At 44.4% G+C, this 22,594-nt stretch overlaps 1 protein-coding gene across 5 annotated transcripts in view; it reads left to right on the top strand.

Moving 5' to 3' along the window:
- AFF1 (ALF transcription elongation factor 1) overlaps nt 1–20,659 on the top strand; it is a 192,990-nt gene extending 172,331 nt beyond the window's left edge. For all 5 annotated transcript variants that reach the window (XM_061145563.1, XM_061145566.1, XM_061145562.1 and 2 more), the window contains 9 exons: nt 4,587–4,690; nt 5,329–5,572; nt 7,537–7,628; nt 7,806–7,866; nt 10,784–10,920; nt 11,531–11,602; nt 12,340–12,480; nt 15,113–15,336; nt 17,425–20,659. In XM_061145563.1, the coding sequence (XP_061001546.1) occupies nt 4,587–4,690; nt 5,329–5,572; nt 7,537–7,628; nt 7,806–7,866; nt 10,784–10,920; nt 11,531–11,602; nt 12,340–12,480; nt 15,113–15,336; nt 17,425–17,546 (1,197 nt within the window). In that variant the 3' untranslated portion in view covers nt 17,547–20,659. The remainder of the gene's footprint in view (nt 1–4,586; nt 4,691–5,328; nt 5,573–7,536; nt 7,629–7,805; nt 7,867–10,783; nt 10,921–11,530; nt 11,603–12,339; nt 12,481–15,112; nt 15,337–17,424) is intronic.
- Nucleotides 20,660–22,594: the final 1,935 nt, after the last annotated feature.

Raw genomic sequence — 22,594 nt, 5'->3', positions numbered from 1 at the left:
CATTTTGCTCTTCTGTGGTACTTAGCCCAGTGAATATAACCCGCCTTCTCAGTCAGTCTCCACCCTCATTCTTGGGGTCAGCTTGGACTTGTCTGCCTTTCGTCTCACTGAGTCTCCTGCAGAGGCAGATCTTGGCAGAGTACCTGAACTTCCCCAAAGGCTGCTTCTCCACTTTTGCTCTGCTCCATGTGCTACCAAGTCGATTTGCTTCCCCGTGGGAGAGGGTGATAGAGTTTAGGATTGGAGCACAGAGACCTCATGCGTCTCTTATTCAGCCATCCCATTTGTTCACAGATGGGATCCAGAAAGGCTTGAGGGCTTTCCCCTGATGGCTTGGCGTAAAGAATCCACCTGCAAAGTAGGAGATGCGAGTTCCATTCCTGGGTTGGGAAGATCCCCTGGAGGAGGAAATGGCAACCCACTCTAGTATTTTTGCCTGGGAGATCACATGGACAGAGGAGCCTTAACAGTCAGACACAACTTAGCGACAACAAACTCCCCTTTTACTTGCAATACCTGGCTGGTGAGTTGAGTGCCCTGGAGGCCTCCTCTCCAGAAACCGGCTCAGCGGAGCACAGCCCCAGCGCTTCCTTTTATGGTCATCATTCTCGCCCTTTGGATCCACTCCGCAGGTAGAGCAGCCTTGGGCAGGTAATCTGAGGCTTCCTGACCCACCAGGTTAGGAAAAGTCAACAAGTCAATCACGAGGAGCTTTGTCATAGTGGAGATGTGGGCACCGTGGAGACATTGTTTTTCTGGAAAAAGGGAACTTCCAAGACCCAGACCTGAGACTTGATCTGTGGATAAGCCCCTGGGCAGAGGAGACTCTTTTTTACCTCCTGAAAAAAGCATTATCTTTACCTTTGTTTCAAATGGTCTCTTGACCCAGAAACATCTCAGGAACTCCTCACCTTCTGTTTTCCAGTCTTGGATCAAGTCTGCATTCCCTTACCCCCCTGGATGGGACAACTCCCTCTCCAATGGCCCTTTGCCTAATCGTTGATCCACTTCTAGAGGTAGTGCAGGCTGGCTTCCGTGCCAGCAGAGAAAGTTCACAGAGTGCCTGCTCCAGGGACGCCTCCAGGACTGTTTCTGCAGAGGACGCGAGGGTTCCAAGTGTGAAAATACCAACCCAGGCTCATGGGAGTGTACTCTGTCAAAGCAGACACAATCAGCAGAAGGGAATTTTGCTTAATTGGTGTAATGGCTTACTGGCTTCCCTGGTGGCTTGGATGGTAAAGAATATGCCTGCAATGCAGCAGACCCAGGTTCAATCCCTGAGTCGGAACGATCCCCTGGAGGAGGGAATGGCCACCCACTGCAGTATTCTTGCCTGGAGAACCCCATGGATGGAGGAACCTGGCAGGCTACAGTCCGTGGGGTCACCAAGAATTGGACACGACTGAGCACCTAATACTTTCTATCAGCCGACAGAATATTACCGGCTTCTAAATTGTTGCATGTCAGTATAAAGCACATTATTCCAGTAAGTGCCAGCACAGTTGTTAAAGCTAATGTCAAAGTTGATCCTTGGTTCTGGGCTGTTCTCTTGAGTCACCAGTTGGCACAAGCCGGAGTTAAACCAGTTTGTGAGGATTGACTCACCAGGAATCATGTTTTCATGTGTGGTTTGTAAGGCCTGCCACTTTGGTTTCTAGTCGTAACTAGCACGTCCTAAGCAGCATGAAGGTATACAAACAAAAATTAACTCTTCTGCCTCTGGAGTTTGCTATTTCCTTTAGAAAGTAACCTTGTGGACCATTTATACTTAACTTTATCTTCAGGACTTATCCTTTGTGTTGTTAACTGCCTGGAGATGCCTTCTATTTAAAACAGTGTGAGGACTTCCCTTGTAGTACAGTGGGCTGAGAACCCACCAGCCATTGCGGGGGACATGGGTTTAATCGCTGGTCCAGGAAGATCCCGTATTCCTGCCGGGCAAGTAAGCTTGTGCACACAGCTGCTGACCCACGCTGTGGGGCCCGTGAGCTGCAACTTCTAAAGCCCAAGTGCCTCGGAGCCTGTGCTCTGCAAGATGAGAAGCCTCTGCAAGATGAGAAGCCCGCTCCCTGCAATGAAGAGTGGCTCCCCATGTGCCACACTAGAGAAAGCCTGAGTGGCAATGAAGTCCTAGCACAGCTAAAAATATAAATTTTTTTTAAAAAAAGTATGATTGGAACTCTGCTCTTCCACTGTAGGGGATGAGGGTTCAATCCTCGGCCAGGGAACTAAGATGCTACATGCCATGCACTGTGGCTGGGAAAACAACAAAACAACTCTATAAAAAAAAGTGAAGTGAAAGTCGCTCAGTCGTGTCCGACTCTTTGAGACCCCATGGACTGTACAGTTCACGGAATTCTCCAGGCCAGAATACTGGCATGGGTAGCCTTTCCCTTCTCCAGAGGATCTTCCCAACCCAGGGATTGAACCCAAGTCTCCCGCACTGCAGGCAGATTCTTTACCAGCTGAGCCACAATGTATTAGTAATTAACTTCGTGTGCAGGTTCCCTGGTGGCTCAGATGGTAAAGCGTCTGCCTACAATGCGGGAGCCCTGGGTTCAATCCCTGGGTCGGGAAGATCTCCTGGAGAAGGAAAAGGCAACCCACTCCAGTATTCTTGCCTGGAAAATCCCGTGGACGGAGGAACGTGGTAGGCTACAGTCCTTGGGGTCGCAAAGAGTCGGACAGGACTAAGCGACTTCACTTTCACTTTCGTGGGCAAGTTAATCATCTGTCTGGATATGTTAGCACATTCTGTGACTTTTCCCAAAGATAAATTTCCCACCTCTTGCAATGTTTGCTGGGCCAGCTGTGTGGCCTTTAATCTAAAACTCAAGAGAAACTCACCGGGGCCGTTGGTAGCAGAGCCTCTTGGGCACACTGGGGGTGTAGTGATGAGGGTACCCACCAGGAGTAGAGTCCTGTTTTAACCGGTCATTTCCGGCTTATTCTGTGTTTCTCTGCCAACATCGAGTACCTCCAAGTGTTCACATTGTGAATTGTTGAATGCAGGGTGAGTTACATGCTGAGCCCCAGCAGGCCCCCCCTGGCCACTGCCAGGGTCCCTCTCTCATCTCTCCTGACCTGTGCCTGGGCTTGCGCTGCCTGCCTGCACTGCCCGCACTGCCCGCCACACGAGAAGCAAATAGCCGTGGGAAATCACTTGCTGTGATTCAGTTGTGCCCATGGGATGTGCTTATTTGCATTATGTGTTCACTCCTTGCTAGGTCCTTCAAGATCCTTTTGCCCCCAGTCTTTCATCACGAGCAACTGATTTGTTTTTCTTTTACTTAACCTGTACATCAAGTAGCTCTTCATTTGCATCAGCTCATAGGAAATTCAAGGTCCATTTTGCACGTCACATCTAGAAAAGTGTAAAAAATAGATCTGTCCAATAGCAATATATGCGACCTAATTTTACATTTTCATAATTTGACATTCTCTGGTAGCCACGTTAAAAATATTAAAAGGGGGAAAAAAAAACCGGGGAAAACAATTTAAATAGTTTAATCCAGTGTATCTAAAATATTGGCACTTCAGCATTTCATCAGTAGGAAAGTGATTACATTCTCCGTTTTTGCACAAAGTCCTTGACTTCATTTGTCGCTCTAGACTAGCCTGTCTGGCTCTGGGACGGAGTGTGAGACAGTGTGACATTGTCTCCAGGGGCACAAGCCTTGGTTTGGAGTTTCTTTCCCCACCCATATTTTCCCCTCTAATGTACACACACCACCTTATCTTTTGAAACGAGATAAATGTTTTCAGCAGAGTTTGCGAAGGGCTGGATTGAGACACACACCCAAGCACCTGTGCTTGGGGAATGCGGGGGTTGGGGGGGGTAGGGTAGGGTATGTTTCTGCTTTCCCCTTCTTTTTAGCAAGGCCAGGCTGCTCATTAGCAGAGCTTGAGCCCACACATCTTAATTTATTCATTTTTCTTGGAGACATTCAGAGAACAAGGGAGAGACTGTGATGAAAACCAGGGCCTCCCACAATCGGATCACGTGAAAAATGTTTTTCCCGTTAAGGCTCGAAGAGAGGATTTCGATTTTTTAGGGGTTGGCTTAGATTGGTCCCATATTTCTTTCCTGGTGAGCTGACAGTCGGAGGAGTTTAGGTCTGATGCACCTGAGCTGATTGAAGGACTCCCACTGATCACTTTGTTGTCCTTGTTAGAAGCTAGTGACTCTTCGCTACAGGCCGTCACGTGAGCTTAGGCCCGTGGGAGGAGCCCGCATATGGACCCTCTATAAATTGGATGTACATGTTGTCATGGAATAGCACAACTGTTTCGCTTCCTGGGAAGAGAAAAACCTGGTTCTTTCCTTTTTTGGACATCCTTCTTTTCCTGAGTTTGAGGAATAGTCCTTCCTGATGCATAAATCTGTCTCAGTATAAATCACATCCAATCTGATGGCCTGCCGCCCGCCCTCTCCCAAAACACAGTGTAGATACTTGAAGGTTGCCGCGTGTGTTTAGATGTTCCCACAAGTCTCATTGTTCTCATTGCCTTTGCTGTATATTTTTTTTTTCTCTATTTTGTCTGCCCAGTTGTGTTCGTAACAGTTTAATGTTATACAATAATAGGGTGAAGCAGAAAAAGACCACGATAGCAAGAAAGTCAGGCTGGAGAAGGAAGTCAAGTCACAGCCGTCATCTTCCTCTTCCCACAAGGAACCTTCCAAATCAAAGTGAGTATAGAGGCTAGGAACAGTCTGCAAAGGCGATCAAAGCTTCCTGGATCACGTGCCCTGACAAACATTTTCCTTCTGCAATAGAAGGAGAGAATAGTCAACTCTTTGGAGTTCATTTTGACAATACGCTACATTTGTTTTACTTTCCTCCACGAGGACCTCAGAGGAGTGAACAGTTGGTTTGGCAGCAAACTTAGATTTATCAGGAGCACAGAAAGCTTTGGCAAAAGTGAGGGAGTCGTGTCACCATGTAAACCACCAGAGATTTGAGAGAGAGAGAAAGGGGAGGGTGTCGGGGGTGAAGGGGGCAGAGAGGAGGTACAGGTTGTGCAGTAGCTGCTGCAGACAGAGTTGTTTGGGTAAAAGTTTAAGACCACGGGCAGACTCTGCAAGCTTCGTGACAAGTTACGCAACCTCATTTGTCAACCTCATTTATTACTCATAGGTAGGACTCGATTTTTCAAAGGTTTAAAAAAAAAAGGCTCTGAAATTTGGCCTTTCCACAAAAATGGATTTCATGCTCTGTGATATCTTAATCTTTCGTGTCAACAGCTACTTTGTCCTTTTAAGCCAAACAGCGAAGCTGCGTGGTTCGTGTTCTGCCTTAACTTCGTTTGCATCGGGTTTCATTCCAGAATGTCCAGGCCCTCCTCGGAGCCCTCAAAGAAGGAAATGCTTCCCCCTTCACTCGTGTCGTCCTCGTCCTCGTCCTCCCAGAAGCCAGCCAAACCTGCACAGAAGAGGCCAAGGCAGGAAGACCCCGGCGGCCAGGACCCCCCCAAAAGTGCCAGTAGTACCAAGGGCAGCCACAGAGACCCTTCCGCCTCCAAACACAGAAAAGCAGAGGGGAAGGTCTCGGGAAGCTCCACAGAACACAAGGTAAGGGGGGACACAGTCATGTCGAAAAGGGGACATGTTGGTAGATCTTTAAATGCTCCAATAAGTCTTGACTGATGGTATTTCAGAGCTATTTCATCACTTTTATTTTATTTTATTCTTATTTCACCACTTTTAATAAAGCCAGAATGAGTAATTTGTGCTTAAGTCTTCACATTGCAGAGGGAGAATAAGAAGCAGTTCCTATTACATGAACATTTAGGTGGCAGTTTATTGTTAATGGTTCAAACGTAAAAATACAGAATAGATGCTTGGGTTAATTTTCTGTCAGAGTTTTGCCGTAAAACATGGTTAGTTCTTGGCTTGGATGTTTGATCTCAAATACTTCCATTCTTAGTGATAATGGGGGGAAAAATTTGCTTTCTCAAATACAAATTTCTTTCTTCCTGTTAACCTGGAATGGGTAAGAGTATGTGTGTGTGTTGCCTGAGAGTAAGTGTTAAATTTGGTTTGTTGATAATCTGTTCTCTTGAATATTCTTGTCTTGTGGCTTTTCTGTGTCCCCGATACAATAAAAATCTACAGTATCAGTTGAATCTAGCTGAGAAAATGCTTGACTAAGCCAAAGTGTGCAGTGTTTGAGTTCTTCTCTTTTGAGCTCCTTTTGGGCTAATTTAGAGAAATAATATTAGGTTGGTGCAAAAGTAATTGTGGTTTTGCATTGTTGAAATTTGCCGTTTGGTATTGAAATATATTCTTAAGTATGATTGTGTTATACATTATTTCAATGCATATTTCTCACTTTGTGTTTTTTGCTAATGGCTTATTACTTGCTGTTTATTTTAGACTATGGAAATGATGTTAGACAGAAAGCAAATTTGAGTGATTTTCTTATTTGAGTTCAAAATGAGTTGTAAAACAGTGGTGACAACTTGCAACATCAACAACTCATTTGACCCAGGAACTGCTAATGAAGGTACAATGCAGTGGTTATTTCCAGAAGTTTTGCAAAGGAGACAAGAACCTTGAAGATAAGGAGCATAATGGCCGGCCATCAGAAGTTGACAACGACCAATTGAGAGCAATCATTGAAGCTAGTCCACTTACAACTACACGAGAAGTTGCTGAAGAATTCAGCATCGACTATTCTATAGTCGTTTGGCATTTGAAGCAAACTGGAAAGGTGAAAAAGCTTGGTAAGTGGGTGCCACATGAGTTGAGCAGAAATTTTAAAAAAACATTGTTTTGAAGGGTCATCTTATTCTATAAAACAACAGGGAGCCATTTCTTGATAAGATTGTGATGTACGGCAGAAAGTGGATTGTATGTGACAACCTGCGATGTCAGTGGTTGAACCAAGCAGCAGCTCTGGTGCATCCCCAAAGCCAGACTTGCACCAGGAAAAAGTCACGGTCACTGTGTGATGGTCTCCTGCCCATCTGGTCCACTACCGCTTTCTGAATCCCAGCGAAACCATTACATCTGAGAAGTGTGCTCAGTGATTCAATAAGCTGCACCAAAAACCGCAACGCCTGCCGCCGGCACTGGTCAACAGAAAGGGCCCAGTTCTCCACAGCAACACCCGACCGTACGTTGCACAACCACCACTTCGAAGGTTGAACGAATTGAGCTGCGAAGTTTTGCCTCATCTGCCATATTCACCTGACCTTTTTGCCAGTCAACTACCATTTCTTCAAGCATGTCAACGACTTTTTGCAGGGAAAATGCTTCCACAACCAGAAGGAGACAGAAGATGCTTTCCAAGAGTTCATTGAATCCCACAGCACTGATTTTTACACTGTGGGAATAAATAAACTTACTTCTCATGGGCAAAAATGTGTTGATTGTAATAGTTCCTGTTTTGATTAATAAATATGTGTTCGAGCCTAGTTATAATGATTTAAAATTCACGGTCCGAAGCCGCAATTACGTTTGCACCAACTGAATAGGTTTGCATCGGTGATCTTAAATGTGAGAAGGTGATCATTGTGATGATTTTTTTCAAGGGATCTTCTGGAGATACTGCAAACCGTTTTCCAGTGCCTTCTTTGCCAAATGGTAACTCCAAACCAGGGAAGCCTCATGTGAAGTTTGACAAGTAAGACCTTGGGTGCTGCTCCCTTCATCTTCGCCTACCTCCTCCCCCTCCTGCCTTCCCTTCACACACCCCCCAACCCCCTTGTCCCCCCATCCTTTTCACCCTCTAGTCCTTTGGTTCCAGTCCAGTACCTGTAGCTTCCTGTGACCCACTCCTGGTCTTTTTCTTCTCTTTCAGGCAACAAGCCGATTTTCACCTGAAGGAAGCCAAAAGATTGAAGGACAAAGCAGAATTAGTGGTCCGTCTTGGCTCGTTCTCCCTTGGGTGGAATGTTTTCTGATAAAATACTTGCCGTCTCATTCTGCCGTATTCCACATCACTAACCGTGGAGGGGGATGGTGGGGGAAGGCAGGGCAGCGTTGGGCGTAAGAGCATCAGCAGGGTCAGAATCAGTGAGGGCTGAAGGGTTCCTAGTGGAGTAACACAACTGTGGCTTCACTGATTCGGTTTGATCGTGGGCAGATAGAGTACCAGTGTGTGTCTTTTGTCTACATGAGTGAAAGTTGATCTACCTGGTACTGTTTTATGTAATACACACAAGTGCTTCCTTGTCCCACTGAATCCATTCTTTGGATCTGAAAAACAACTCTGGCTTTTTGAAAGCTGGTCAGTTTGTGTTCACCCCAAAACATTTCAAAAAGTAAGGTAGCCTGCATTCCAAAATTATTTGAAAGCCCCAGAGAGACTAACAGTGAACAGTGGACCCGTGCCATCAGAGGAAATTTTACAGTGAGGCTGACGATGGCTCTATTGGTAAACAGGCAAGGAGCTCTCCCTGGTGGCTGTTGGACCTTCTGGAAGGTGGCAGTTTTTGTTAGTTGCATACATAATTAAATCTGCTTTTAATTCTCTGCTGCAGTATAGTCAGATAAGGCTTGCCCTTTGTCATAGTTAAACATCTAAGACTCTGGGGTTTTATTTACTTGGTGTATTCCCTACACCCAAACTCATGCAGAGACCATATGTTGAACTTTGTACCACAACAGCATCAGTTGCTTTGGTTCTGCCACATGCAGACGTAACCACAAACTCTGGTGGTCCACGGGGATTGAGTGGGATCCATCCATGGTGGCCTCAAAATCCACACCCACCCTGCTCAGTGTTCTTCACCCCCAGTCTGTGGACTGGCATCTGTTCTCAGGCTTGGGAGGGCGGGGCAAAGTCCCTTCTATCAGGTCCTTGTTCATCAGGGTAGGATGCTTATTGAGTCCTTCCCGTGTTGGCTGGCGTAAGAGGGTCTCAGGCAAAGTTAGGCGCTATCTGCAAAGTGACTCTGTACCGGGATAACCTGAGTCAGGTTAAGATGCCTCAAGCTGCACCAGACAATACCATGTCCTCAGCCTCTTCCTTTCACTTCTCCGAGACTGTGATAACTATATATCTTTGGGTTTTCGAAATAGATTATATATTAGGTACCCTGCCACTTACCAACAGCTTATTTTGACATTGGGCACTTTCAGCACTAGAGTCCCTCATTATTCAAGCAAGATTACGACTCCCGGGAACTTCTTTGTGTGTCGTATTTCACCTGCACATGTGCACATCTTCTTTCTCCCTTCCTATGGCTATTGCATCCATTTTAATAAACAATATTAACTCATTCTACTCTCAAAATATGCTGGTTTGGATGGAAACCTGAATGGCCAGCCTCTTTGTTACCTTTTCCTTTAATCGCACAATGTCTTGAACATGTCCATCTTGCATATCAGATGGTTAAGTCCATAACTAAGTATAGAGGAGTGTATTTCATCTCTGTTCTTCTTTTACTTATTGTTGGGTAAGGAAATTAGAACTCTGCAACCCACTGCAGTCTTCTTGCCTGGAAAATCCCGGGGACGGAACAGCCTGGCAGGCTACAGTCCATGGGGTTGAAAAGAGTCTGACACGACTGAGCACATGAGCGCAGCACGTATCACCTTTAACACTGTCCCAGGAGGCCCACAGAGTTATCACAGGAATATTATCATTAGTGACCTTACAAAATTCTCAAAGAAGTGGGAATTGGCAAATTGCCTTAGTATAGTTATTTTTGTTTCTACCCTGAGGCCAATATAAATTTTGAAAATCCCATGAAAGAGATAGTGTTGGATAAATAAATTGGAAGAGTTAAATTCTCACCAGTGAAGCAAACCAATAAGGCCCTTTACTGTTGATTATTTGGGGCATGCTGATTGGATTTTTATTCTTTCTGTCACTGATTTTCTGAGCTTGGGTTCTCTAGAAGAAATGTAAGTTAATTTTTAAAAATGAAAGGTAGCAGCCATCTTTCTTTGCCAGACCATGTTTCTTTGCTGATTCGTCACCATCTCTTTATACTCCACTTGCGTCTTTACGGTTTTCAGTCTTCCTTTTTGAACATAGCAAGTTAGAGGCATTAGCAGAAACTACAGCCTTGCACATGTCAGGTTGATCAGTTGCTCTTGCATCATGTGCTGCATATGCATGTGGAGAGGAAAGTGGAGGCTCTCGCCCCAGTCTCTGTTGAGTTGGCTGAATTCCACCAAGTGAGAAGAGTGTTAAGTGACAAAATGTGTATTCAGGCTTAAGTGACCGCCAGTATCTGGTTGCATTCCTACGTCTGCATTCCCATTGAGGGACTCTGAAATGTTATCCCTCTTGACCCAGAGGACCGCCTTGTGCCCTTAACCCAGGCTTCCAAAGAGGGAATCTGTTGGGCTGTAAAATACATCAAAAGATTATTGTTCAACATGATACCTGAGATGCTTGTAAACCAGAACATTTTTTTACTTGTTAAAAGATAAAGTTCAGCACATACAAAGAAACTGTGAATGCATTATCCTAGATGTATAGCATAACCTATTTTTCAGGAAAATCATATAATGGGTAACTGCACACTAGTAACAAGGGGACCGTGTACTTTACTGCCTTAGCTTGAGTATGTACTTCAGTAGATTTTGAGAAGTGAGTCTTAATACAAGATAGTGTTCTCTTTCCTACTGAATTTTTGCTGGAAGAAAGTTCTCAGTAGGTCAGAGCGGACGGGCTTTGGTTATCATGGTTAAGTTCTGTCTCTGACTTCCCTCCAGCCGTAGTTCAGCTCAGACGGTGGGGGCCAGTTTCTGTAAAGAATATGTATGAGAAACTAAGGAAAAGTCCACGTTAGGCTTAACAAGGACCATGTTCTTCACCCACAGACGGACAAGGTCGGGAAGGCTTTTAAATACCTGGAGGCTGCCTTGTCCTTCATTGAGTGTGGCATCGCCATGGAGTCGGAGAGCCCCGGGTCCAAGTCGGCATACTCCATCTACTCGGAAACCGTGGACCTCATTAAGTGAGTGCCTGCCCGTGTTGTTTTCCTCTTAGTACTTCCTGCCCTCACCTTGATGGCTTTTATCCATGTGAACTTCGGTATGAGGACAACTTAACAAAGGGGAGTCTTTAAGAAGTCACTGATCCAGGAAGTTGGTTGGTTTTTTGTTTTTTTTTGTTTTTTTTAATTTTTTTTTATCATAAACTGAAATTGTGTTCCAGATGAAGTGCTTGACCAGAATAACTCTGTCCAGCCAAGTGAACTGTGAAATGCCAGTCCCTTTAGGGAGGGGGTTGGTTTTTTCCAGCTTGACTTTCTTATCACATGCCCTGTCGTCTCCACTGCAGCTCTCTCATCTTTATCACTTGCGTTTCAGCTGGGGACTCGGTAAGAACACGGGTCTCCTTGGTTTCACGCAGGTGGATAGGTGAGAGAGCAGGCGTGTCCTCGCCTCGTCTTCTGAATGGCTTGAATTATCGCGCTAAAGCCTCGTTTGTGTTCTATGCTGCCGTCGTGTCGTTACATCTTTAGGAAAAATCAATATGAAACCAAGACAGACATAGTGTGTCCTTGTGCCTGGAGTTTTCTGACTGCCTATTTTGACTTGACGTACATGTATATTTTCCTATAGGTTCATATTGTCATTAAAATCCTTCTCAGATGCCACAACACCAACACAGGAGAAGATATTTGCTGTTCTATGGTGTGTATTTTTCCCTTTGTCTAAAGAGCATTACACTTGCTTTTGCATCTCTTGATGTTACCAAAAAAGTTTGATATCTTGTTTTCTTAAAATGAAAATAATAATGAAAGGTGAATCAGTACCAGAAAGTGAGAGGATGTGTGTCAAGGGGTTAATCCCACTGGTGGTTAATTATTATGAGATGTCATCTACTGCCATTTTACTGATGACTCAGATTCTTTGGTCTTGTGACTTAAATTATATCCGTGTATATCTGTGTTTGACCATTAGAATGCAGGGGGATTCTTTACCATCTGAGCCCCAAAGGAAGCCCATTAATTGGGAAAGAACCAATTCATTGGAAAAGCCTGAAGCTGGGAAAGATTGAGGGCAGGAGGAGAAGGGGGCGACAGAGGATGAGATGGTTGGATGGCATCACCAAATCAATGGACATGGGTTTGAGCAAACTCTGGGAGATAGTGAAGGACAGGGAAGCCTGGTGTGCTGCAGTCCATGGGGTTGCAAAGAGATGAACATACACAACTTAGTGACTGAACAACAACAAATATCGGTGTTGTTTCACCTGTATTTACTTCTGATGCTAGTACAGGGAGATTCTTGGTGTTCTTCCGCTTGTTAATGGTGAAAGTCCAGTGGTGTTCCTTAGGGTGGAAAAGGTTTGGTGGCTCGCTCCCTGTAGTGGTGATACTCATGTCTCCAAGGCAGTGCTTCATTTCCACTTATGTTTATGTTCACAGCATGCGTTGCCAGTCCATTTTGAACATGGCAATGTTTCGTTGTAAAAAAGATATGGCAATAAAGTATTCCCGCACTCTTAACGAACACTTCTTCAAGACTTCTTCCAAGGTTGCCCAGGCACCTTCTCCATGCATTGCAAGGTAATGATCAGCCTAACTGAAATAACTCCCAGTGTTAAGTGCTCTTTTTATGTGCCTCTCGTGTGCCTTCTGGGCTTCCCTGGTGGCTCAGAGGTTAAAGCACTTGCCTCCAATGCGGGAGACCCGGGGTGGATCCCTGGGTTGGGGAGATCCCCTGGAGAAGGAAATGGTAACCCACTCCAGTGTTCTTGCCTGGAGAATCCCATGGACGGAGGAGCCTGGTGGGCTACAGTCCACGGGGTCGCCAAGAGTCGGAGATGACTGAGTGATTTGTGTGTGTGTGTGTGTGTGTGTGTGTGTGTGCGTGCGCACCTTCAGCATGTCAAAAATTATATACTTCCATGTGCCGTCTTGCTTCTTCAACTAAAATCACCAGCACATCTCTACCTTTTTGAGGAGTCGTTAGAAATCACGATATTTGCTGGTTGGGCAACATAAAAAGATAATTGCAAAGAATACAGGGTCCACATTTCAGAACTTGAGGATGTATAGATATGCCCAATGATGCAACAGGCAAAGCTAGTGGAACCAGAGACAAAGTCTTTTATCCTTCTAGACCAGAGGTCCCTAACCTCCAGGATCTAATGCCTGCTGATGATCTGAGGTGGAGCTGATGTAATAATAATAGAAATTAAGTGCATAATAAATGTAATGCGCTTGAATCATCCTGAAACCATCCCATGCCCACCCCACCCCACCCCAAAGTCCATGGAAAAATTGTCTTCCTCAAAACCGGCCCCTGATGCCGAAAAGGCTGAGGACCACTGTTCTGTACAGCTTGCCTTCTTGGCATTTCACTAAACGAGAAGTTTGCAGAACCAGTTGCCTGCCACCTTTTCAGGATCTGTAACAGATACGAAGAAAGAAAACAAGCTAAATTCCTTCCCCCACTTTGTGCACTGCTATTCCATGAACTGTCAAAAAGCAGAGTCCTTGTGCAGGTGTTTTTAAGGTGAAGATACAGAATTTCCTGCCCTTTAGTATTTGTCTAGTATTTTTTTTTTTTTTTTAATTTGGTCATCCTCCTTGAAAAGCTCCCAGTTCTGATGGGTTTTGCTATTTTAAGAGCATCACCTAGAAGCCTGCCCCATTTCCAGCAGGTTCAAAAGAGGAGATTCCCACATGGCTTCTCTTAAAAAAAAAGACAGTCCTGATTGAGAACGAACTTCTTTACCTCTGAAAATGACTCCCACCTCTGAGGTATTATTCCCAAATAACAGGTTGTCAGTCACTTTGTTTTTTTAAGTTTTTACTTTGTATTGGAGTGTAGCCGGTTAACAGCGTTGCGGTAGTTTCAGGTGGACAGCCGGGGGACTCAGCCCTCCGTACACATGTGTCCGTTCTCCCCCAGACCCCCTTCGCATCCAGGCTGCCGCATAACATTGAGCGGAGTTCCCTGTGATGTCGGGAGGCCCTTGTTGGTTATCCATTTTCAGTACAGCAGTGCGTACACGTCCATCCCAAACTCCCTAACCATCCCTTCCTGCCCTCTTTCCCCCAGCTGCCATACATTTGTTCTCTGAGTCTGTGAGTGTGTTTTTGTACACAAGTTTATTTGTATCATTTCTTCTTAGATTCCACACATAAGGCATGCCATAGGCTACTTCTTGCTCTGTATCACTCACATAATTTTAGATCAGTCCTTCACCAGGCATCTCTGAGCACCTTCCTCGTACCAGACCTTGTTGTAGGTGCAGGAAAGCCTCAGTAAACAAAGCAGACAGGAATTGCTGCCCTCAGCGGGGGATCCTACTCTAGTCCTTCAAAGTGTGCCTTCTGCCGGGGACACGTAGGATCCCTGAGGACCCACAGAGCCCAAGGGCGGGTGTCACCAGGTCACGGCCGCTGACCCGTCTTTCCGTTCGTATGCCTCAGTGCTCAGGTCTGAGTGACTGCACTTGCTTTCTCATCTGATCCATGTCAAGGCACGCTTGCAGGTGCGGGCGGACGGTCCCTAGGAGAGCAGAGGGCGCGCTGTGAGTCTCTGAGGCCGAGTCTCCTTGTGGACTGTCCCCCGTTCAGCCAGTCACAAGTTCAGCAGGTGTTTACCCAGAGCACCCGCTGTGCTAAGGGCTAGACGTGCAGAGACGGTGCTAGTGAGGCAGGAGAAGGAATAGAAAAGCAGGAGGAGATGTGATAAATGCAAGGAGACAAGTTAGGTGACAGGAAGGAAACTGGGATGTGTCCCCAGGGTCTGGGAGAGCGCCAGGTGCAGAGGAGGAGCTCAGGGATGTTTATTGAGTGGATGAAAGAAGGAATATGTCAGAGATGACGCGCACCTTCTCAGGGGAAGTGTTGTCTTCCCAGGAGAAGCTGGATTAGGGGGTGGGGAGAGAAGAGATTGCAGATGCAGAGGGCCCAGGAATACACTGGGAATACAGATCGGCCCACCCAATTCTGTGTCCAGGGAAGGCTGCCTTCCCCACATCCAGTTCCTTTTTCCACTTGGAGGGTGCTATGCCACTGTGTTTTAGCAAATAAATTTCCAACATCCTGAAGGGGAAGGGCGCCCCTTTGACCTCACAGAAGTGACTGGCATCTTGGCAGGTACACGCAGAGCCCGGGTGACTGGGACTGCAGTTCCAGAAGCAGTTTGGGTGATTAACCAGTTCTCTTTTCTCCCGCTTCCCAGAGGCACAGGCACACCGTCCCCCCTCTCTCCGATCCCTTCTCCAGCCAGCTCCATAGGGTCCCAGTCAAGCGCCGGCAGCGTGGGGAGCGGGGCACTGCCCCCCACCATCAGCACCCCAGTCACCATCCAGAACATGACATCCTCCTACGTCAGCATCACTTCCCACGTCCTCACCGCCTTTGACCTGTGGGAACAGGCTGAGGTCCTAACCAGGAAGAACAAAGGTAAACGGTTCTGTGGTGGTCGTCATCGGGCCATGGGGATTGGGCGGGGAATAACATTGCGTGTTCCCTTCAGTGTTTTGGCCTTTTGTTGTTGTTGTTGTTTTCAGTTATAGGTGATTTACAATGTTGTGTTAATTTCTACTGTAGAGCAAAGTGATCCAATTACCCATATATATATTCTTTATTTTATTATTTTCCATTACGGCTTATCACAGGTTGTTGAATACAGTTACCTGTGCTATAGAGTAGGACCTGGTTGTTTATCCATTCATTCTATGCCACATGTAACGGTTTGCATCTGCCAACTCCAAACTCTTACTCCAGCCTCGCTCACCTCCCCTCCCCCTTGGCAACCATAAGTCTGCTCTCTATATCTGCGAGTCTGTTTCTGTCTCATAGGTAAGTTCATTTGTCATATTTTAGATTCCACGTGCAAGTGATAGCATGCGGTATTTGTCTTTCTCTTGCTGACGTTACCTCACTTAGTATGATAATCTCTGGGTCCACCCATGTTGCGGCAAATGGCATTATTTCATTCTTTTTCATGGCTGCATAGTAGTCCAATGTATATATGGACCATATCTTTGTCCACTCATCTGTGGGTGAACATTTAGTTTCTTTTCATGCATCGGCTATTGTGAATAGTGCGGCTGTGAAAGTCTAGGTGCATATATCTTTTTTTTTTTAGAAAAATATTTATTTTTAATTGATTGATGATTGCTTTACTATATTGGTTTGATTTCTGTCATGCATCATCATGAATTGACCATCTGGGTGCATATATCTTTTTGAGTTAGAGTTTTGTCTGGATACATGCTCAGGGGTGTGGAGTTGCTAGATCATATGGCAATTCTGTTTTTAGCTTTTTGAGGAACCTCCATACTGTTTGCCACAGTGACTGCCCCAACTTACAGTCCCACCATCTGTTCAGTGTTTTGAAGAAGAGGAAGTTGTAGCTATTTACTCTTCTCGCATTTTCTCCATTCTGTCACAGGTCTTCCTTGAGATGGATTTCTGTGACTCGATCTTAGCAAAATTAAATTAGAAGTGGCTTCCGCACTGTGCCCCTTTGGAAGTTTTGGTTATCATTGGTGGTGGTTTAGTTGCTAAATCATGTCCGACCCTTGCAACCCCATGGACTAGGGTCTCTGCCTGGTTATACTGTCCGTGGGAGTTTCCAGGCAAGAATACTGGAGTGGGTTGCCCTTTCCTTCTCCAGGGGATCTTCCCAACCTGGGAACTGAACCCAGGGGCTCCTGTACTGCAGGCAGATTCTTTACCAACTGAGCTACGAGGGAAGCATTTGGTATCATTATTTCCCCCTGAACTGAAGTGCTAGCAAAAGGGCAAAGCAAGTGCAGAAGGAAAGACATCAGCTCTCACCAGGCACAACACATTTGACATGGGAAGTGGCATCACCTAAGATACTGAGCTTACTGTTAGTTTCCAGTGTACATTAAGAAAGGTGGTTAGCAACAATATAGGAAAAATACAGCTTAGTGAACAGTCTTGAGTCTTGTTTGAGAAGAAGGCCCTTGGAGAAATCCAGGGTTTAGGAGATGATCGATCATCCTATCAGAGGAACTGTTTGGTGGTTGTGACCATTAAGTAAAAGCATATATATGTAAATACCAGATGAAAGCCTGGACGTATTCTTGCCTGGCTGTAGAGAAGCAGTCACCAACTGGCTATGGCCGTTTAATTTCCTCACAGCCTCTTGAAACTTCATTTTCTTCCTTAGCAAACTAATGGTGCTTTTTTTTTTTTTAAACATTTTGGGTATTTTTGTTTGCTCACTCATGCATCCATTGATCCAAAAGTATGATGTCAGCCACTGTGCCAGGCACTATAGAGTCAACGCTGAAACATAGTTCCTCCATTTTTAGAACCACTGGAGAGATTCGGAGAATTAGTAAACCATTACAGTAGATTGTGATTTTTTTTTTTTTTTTTTTTTTGCTGTGCTAGAGGAAGTACAGAATACTGTGGGGATCAAGTTTCTGGAACCTTGACTTCTTTGACTTTTTGTGTTTTTATTTTTGCATGTGCGAGTGTGTTTACGTGGTTTTGGGTTTGCTTTGTTCGCAGAATTCTTTGCTCAGCTCAGCACAAGTGTGTGCGCTTTGGCCCTCAACAGCAGTTTGATGGATCTGGTGCACTATACAAGACAGGGTTTCCAGCGGCTAAAACAAGTAACCAAAACACCTTAACGGAGGCCCAGGTGGATTCGATGCCTTGGGAACTATTTTGCACATTGGAAGCCTCAAAACAGTCCAGACGTTTGTCTCTTTAGAATACCAAACTCAAGAAGAGAAGCACCATGAGGTGGCCAGGATGTTTGTTCACTGAAGCTTGAGAACTGCGGGATCGCTGGTGGGACAGGATGGTTTTGCAGAAGCAGAGAGGAAGGAGGCTGGCCTCAGAGATGATCTTGCCTTTCCTAACTAAAGGATGGAAGTGCAATGTAGCCTGAGTGGGCGTATTCTTGGTCTAGAAACATTTCCATATTTTTTTTTAACCAGCAGAATGCGAATGAAATGAGGAGAAGCAATTTCAACTCTGAAATCAAATTCACATCATCTCAGTAGCCACATTAGTTCATTCCCAGAAGGAATTTTTTTTTTTTTTAAACCAGTGAGTTGTGGTGTAGGGTTTTGTGGGTAATTTGTTTTTTTAAGTTGTGGGGGGAGTATTTGTTTAATAAATTCTAATGGTCATCTATAAAACATGAGTTGTGGAGGACTCCGCCATACCCCACTTCCTGCCAATGAACAATGGCTCTGATAATACCAGGTATTGTCCTAGTATATAAAGTTGAAAGCACCCCCCGCTGCCTGGACACTGCACGTGCAGCCCAGCTCCGAGTTCCCCGTTCCGGTGCTGGAAGGCGGCCCTGACAGAGCTACAGCATCTGCATCTCCGCCCGCATCTCCACCGCCAGCACCGCCCGCATCTCCACGTGCCACGTGCTGTGGAGGGCCTACTGCCGCTGTCCTGTCCCCTGCTCCGGCGAGAGGCAGTCACATTGACTGTATTCTGCATTTTCTGCTTTGGGGAAGAGGGGAACCAACGCTTACCCGTGACCAGAGGGTTGAAACGCTTCTTAATTTTTGTGAAGTAGAGCTGGATTTTGAGGTGCTGCTCTGTGGCCTAGTTGTGCGGAAACTTACGTTGTCTAACCGACTCAGAGTTTTGTCAGCGAACAAAGAAAAAGGAAATCTACTTCTTAGAGAGGCTATATTTTTCTGCTACGAATTACTTTATATTTATAGCAAAACTAGACTTTGAGAGCCGTTGATTGTCTTTGTCTAGGGGAAGTTAACTCCCTGAGAGGCTGTGGAGATTAGGGGTAGTTAATTGGACTTAAAAATAATAATAAAGTCACCGCATGCCTTCACTCCAGAGTGCACACTGTCAACTGGATTTGATTAGACTGAAGAGGATCTGTGGCCTTCCTGTAAGTTGTTTTTGCCAGATTCTATACATTAAGCCAAGTTTATTTTGAATGACCTAAAAGTGGGGGAAAAAAAAGAACAACAAAAATATGAAACCCCAGAATTCCCACATATCCATAAGCACAGATTTTTTTCATTGAAACTTTGAGGGTTATTATTGGAAGCATTATTACGAATGTAGTATTTTTAGAAGCTAATTCTTTTTATCCCTTTTAGAAGTAGAATTTGCACATGTATCACAATTGAGGAGTGTTACCGCTGCAGCTGGTTTATTTTTCTTCCTTCGTCCCATTCCACTTCCCTGCGTGTTGTTTCCTCCCAAGCGTGTTGGACATTGTCATATTTATTTATTAGTGAAGAAAGGCGTGCCATCTTTATTTATAATGAAGAGGTCTAAAGTCCATACGATGAATGTAAGAACTTTCTTGGTAACTATGTAAAAGGGATGTAGAGAGGACGGGAGTGATGCTTATTTTTCGCAATATAAATTGTTTGTGTGAAGCTGTTCCTTCCATGTCGTTTATTATCCAGCCTGTTCTTTGGTTATCACCAGCTTAGGTTAGAGCGAGAGAATTACAATAGCAGTAATAACTGATGTGCGATCTTGATGGACCGATGTCATCTATTGCTGCTCTAAGGCAGAGCCACGATCCTTTCTAAACTCCTCGTTTAAAAAGCAGCCTGTTACATGAACAGTAATTGCCTGGAAGGTCGTGTGCTTGCAGCACTGTGTCAGGCTCTTCTGTGTAGGAGACGAGACACCAGAATCAGGCTTCTGTGGTTACTAAACACCTTCTTTCCCCTCTTACTCCCGGCCCCTTCACCCCATCACTCCCCAGGGCAAGCCACCTGTCAGTATGGAAGGGTGTGTTCTTAAGGACAGACTCTGATCTATGCAGACCATGCCGAGTGTGTGTGTCTCGTCAGGAGCCGAGTGCCCCCGAACTGAAGACATTTCCCAAGTCTTCCCAAGACATTTCCCAAGTCAGTTTCCTAGCCATTTCTAGAAGAGGTGATTGCTTTTTCAGCAGCCTTATGCTTTGTGTGTGTGTCTTTTCCACCCTGACCTTTATATGAAGATTTTATTTGTCCCTTGCAGAGATCAGTTTGTACTATTTTGATCATGGAGTATTTCTGATTCTTAATTGCAACATGCATTGTACCCAAAAGAATTCTTAATGGCAACTTTTAAAATAGAGAATGTAAAAGGGTAGTGGCTGATAAATCCTTCATGTTCATAATGTCTTTTCACTGTTACAGTTGTATATAGAAACCTAAAGGATTTTTAAGTCATATGCACTTTTTCATTGCATGCTTAATTTCCCAAAGGCAAAATTTGTACTGCAGTAGATAATTGAAGGGACTAGATTATAAAATTAAGCCTTTGAATATGTGAAGTTCTCATAACAACCATAATAGTACACACTTCGCGGTGAGGCAAATGCAGAACATCTTGCGTGAAAAATGGAGTGTAAAAATTTTGCCTTTGGCACTACAGTTTCGTGTTTGTATGTGTGTGTATGTATGTGTGTCTGTCAATCTTTACTAGGAAATGGAGGAACACTGTTTTACTTATAAAATGTTGAATGTTTCTGTCCTTCCTGGAGATAATTAAAATGTGAATCACTGAATTTAAGGTTTTAGCCAGACTGAGGGCCCTGATAAACAATGAAAGACATTTCACTGAAATTTACCAAATTACACTGGGTTAAGAATGTGAAACGTTGGCCATGTGCCATCTATGGTAGAAGATGGGAGGGTCCACCTGGCATGTTATCAGGAGTAGAGCTATAGCAGAAGGATGACTTAGCTGATGCTATGATTTAACCTCAATACTGAATGGAAAAAGCATCTTTTTTTTTTTTTTTTTTAACAAAAGGACCTTTATTTTACAATTTGTTTTGACCAAAATGTTTAACTATTTCCCCAAGACAAATTGGGGAAATTTATCTTTATCTTCCTCATTTATCTTCCTCATTCTGTGTCCTTTAATTCCCAATCTTGGGATGTTTAGAAGCTAACAAACTATACCCCTTTCTGGCTAAAAACTTGCCTTAATTGGTACCTCAAATATTAATGTCAGTAGGATCAAGAACTTACTATTTTATGATCCCTGTTCAATAATTTTTAGAAGCAAAAAAAGAAAAACCATTGTGCCCTCCAAAATGAACAGAACTCTTGATCTCTAATATATGAAAGGAAATGTATGTGTGGACATGCATACACAGAGAATAAGAGGCTGACTGAATTGAATATATTTATTGTGCCTTTGCTGACCGAACCGGATTTTGGAATAATGCTGTATTCATTTTGCCATGGCTTTAAGAGACATCAGGTGGGACTTACACCTTTTTCTCCTCTGTTCTCATAAAGTTGGAGGTGTATTTGTGCATCTTTTATGTAAATAAATCAGGCTCTGATTCCTTACCCCCCACCACAGAGTCTACTTTTTGCTCAAGGATTTATTTTCCCAGACACTACACAAAATCTGTGAAAAACCTTGTCACTCCATCTATTACACTCTTTACTGCTGATTAGCAGTATTTAAATGTTGCTGGAATATTTGGCTGCCTTTTAGAAACACAGGCATAGAGATATGTTCATTGTGGCGGGGGGGTGGTGGGGGCGTCAGGGAGAGAGCGGTACTTGGTCCCTTTTCTCTTTCTCTAGTGAGTTGCTTCTTTTGTTTTTGGTTCTACTTAGAGTTTGTGGACTTTTTTTTCCCCTATAGTTTTCTTTTGTCATTTTGTTGGTGGGAGGAGGTGGAGTGGCAGAGTGGTGTGGGGGATTTTCCAACAAACATGCCAAGTGGTATTTCTACCATATAAACTTCAACTATTCAATCCCCTTATGTCAGTCACCAAAAATCTGGGAATGAATTGTGACCACTGGCCATGTTCATTAGTTCTTATTTATGAGGAGTTGACAAGCACCGTCTACCGCGTCTCTTAAGGTGGCTGTAAATTTCCAGCTGTCCCAGGGAAAGACATTAGATTTTGTTCCGTGGTGTGCTGGATAGCAACAGGTACTGTGATGGGTTGAGAAGTTGCCTGTATTCCTCTCTGCCCAAGAGGACCGGCAGGAAACTTACAGCCCCCTGGGAGCCAAGATCTCACTACTCTATCGGCCTGAAAGGACAAGGGCGTAAGACCACTGAGGCTGGCCACGCTGCGCTGCTCAGACAGGCAGTGGCTGACCTAAGCAAGATAACTTGCTTTGCTCAAAAGTAGATGTTGAAGTGATGCTTAATACAGGCAGTATTACCTTTTGTTAATTAACTTTTGTTTAATGACAGAAGGCAGGATCCGCCTTTTGTTCAGGCCATCGACATGTATTGTTAAGACTGCACACCCCCTCCTCAGATATCAAGTGTACACTGTTCATGTTGGTGTGTGTGTTTATACACGTGTGTCCCAAATCATGTGTGTGTGTGTTTTCTTCTGAATGTGATCATGTTTTGGATGATACCTGAGCAGGGTTGCCTTTTTTTTTTTAATTTATTACCATTATATATTATATTATATATTTTTTGCTTTCTTGTAACCTTAGAGGAAAGTCAAATCTTGGTATTATTAAAATTGTTTAAAAAAGAATAAATCGTCCAGTCGATCAATGAAGATCACTGGTCTATCTCTAAAATAATATGAACTTTTCTTTAATTATTGTGTAATAAGGTGCCAGCTATCTAGTCCACACAGTGATTTTGTACGTAGGATAGGGAAGCAGTGACGTGCCCAGCGGGAAGTTGTGCAGCGCAGAGAAAAGGAGGACTCTGTGTTTTATCTACTTCAGCAATGGAACTG

The sequence above is a fragment of the Dama dama genome, chromosome 6, assembly GCF_033118175.1.
Source record: "Dama dama isolate Ldn47 chromosome 6, ASM3311817v1, whole genome shotgun sequence".
In the NCBI taxonomy this organism is placed as follows: Eukaryota; Metazoa; Chordata; class Mammalia; order Artiodactyla; family Cervidae; genus Dama; species Dama dama.
Note: the sequence above shows the minus strand (reverse complement) of the source record. Positions and strands in the feature narration are given on the sequence as shown.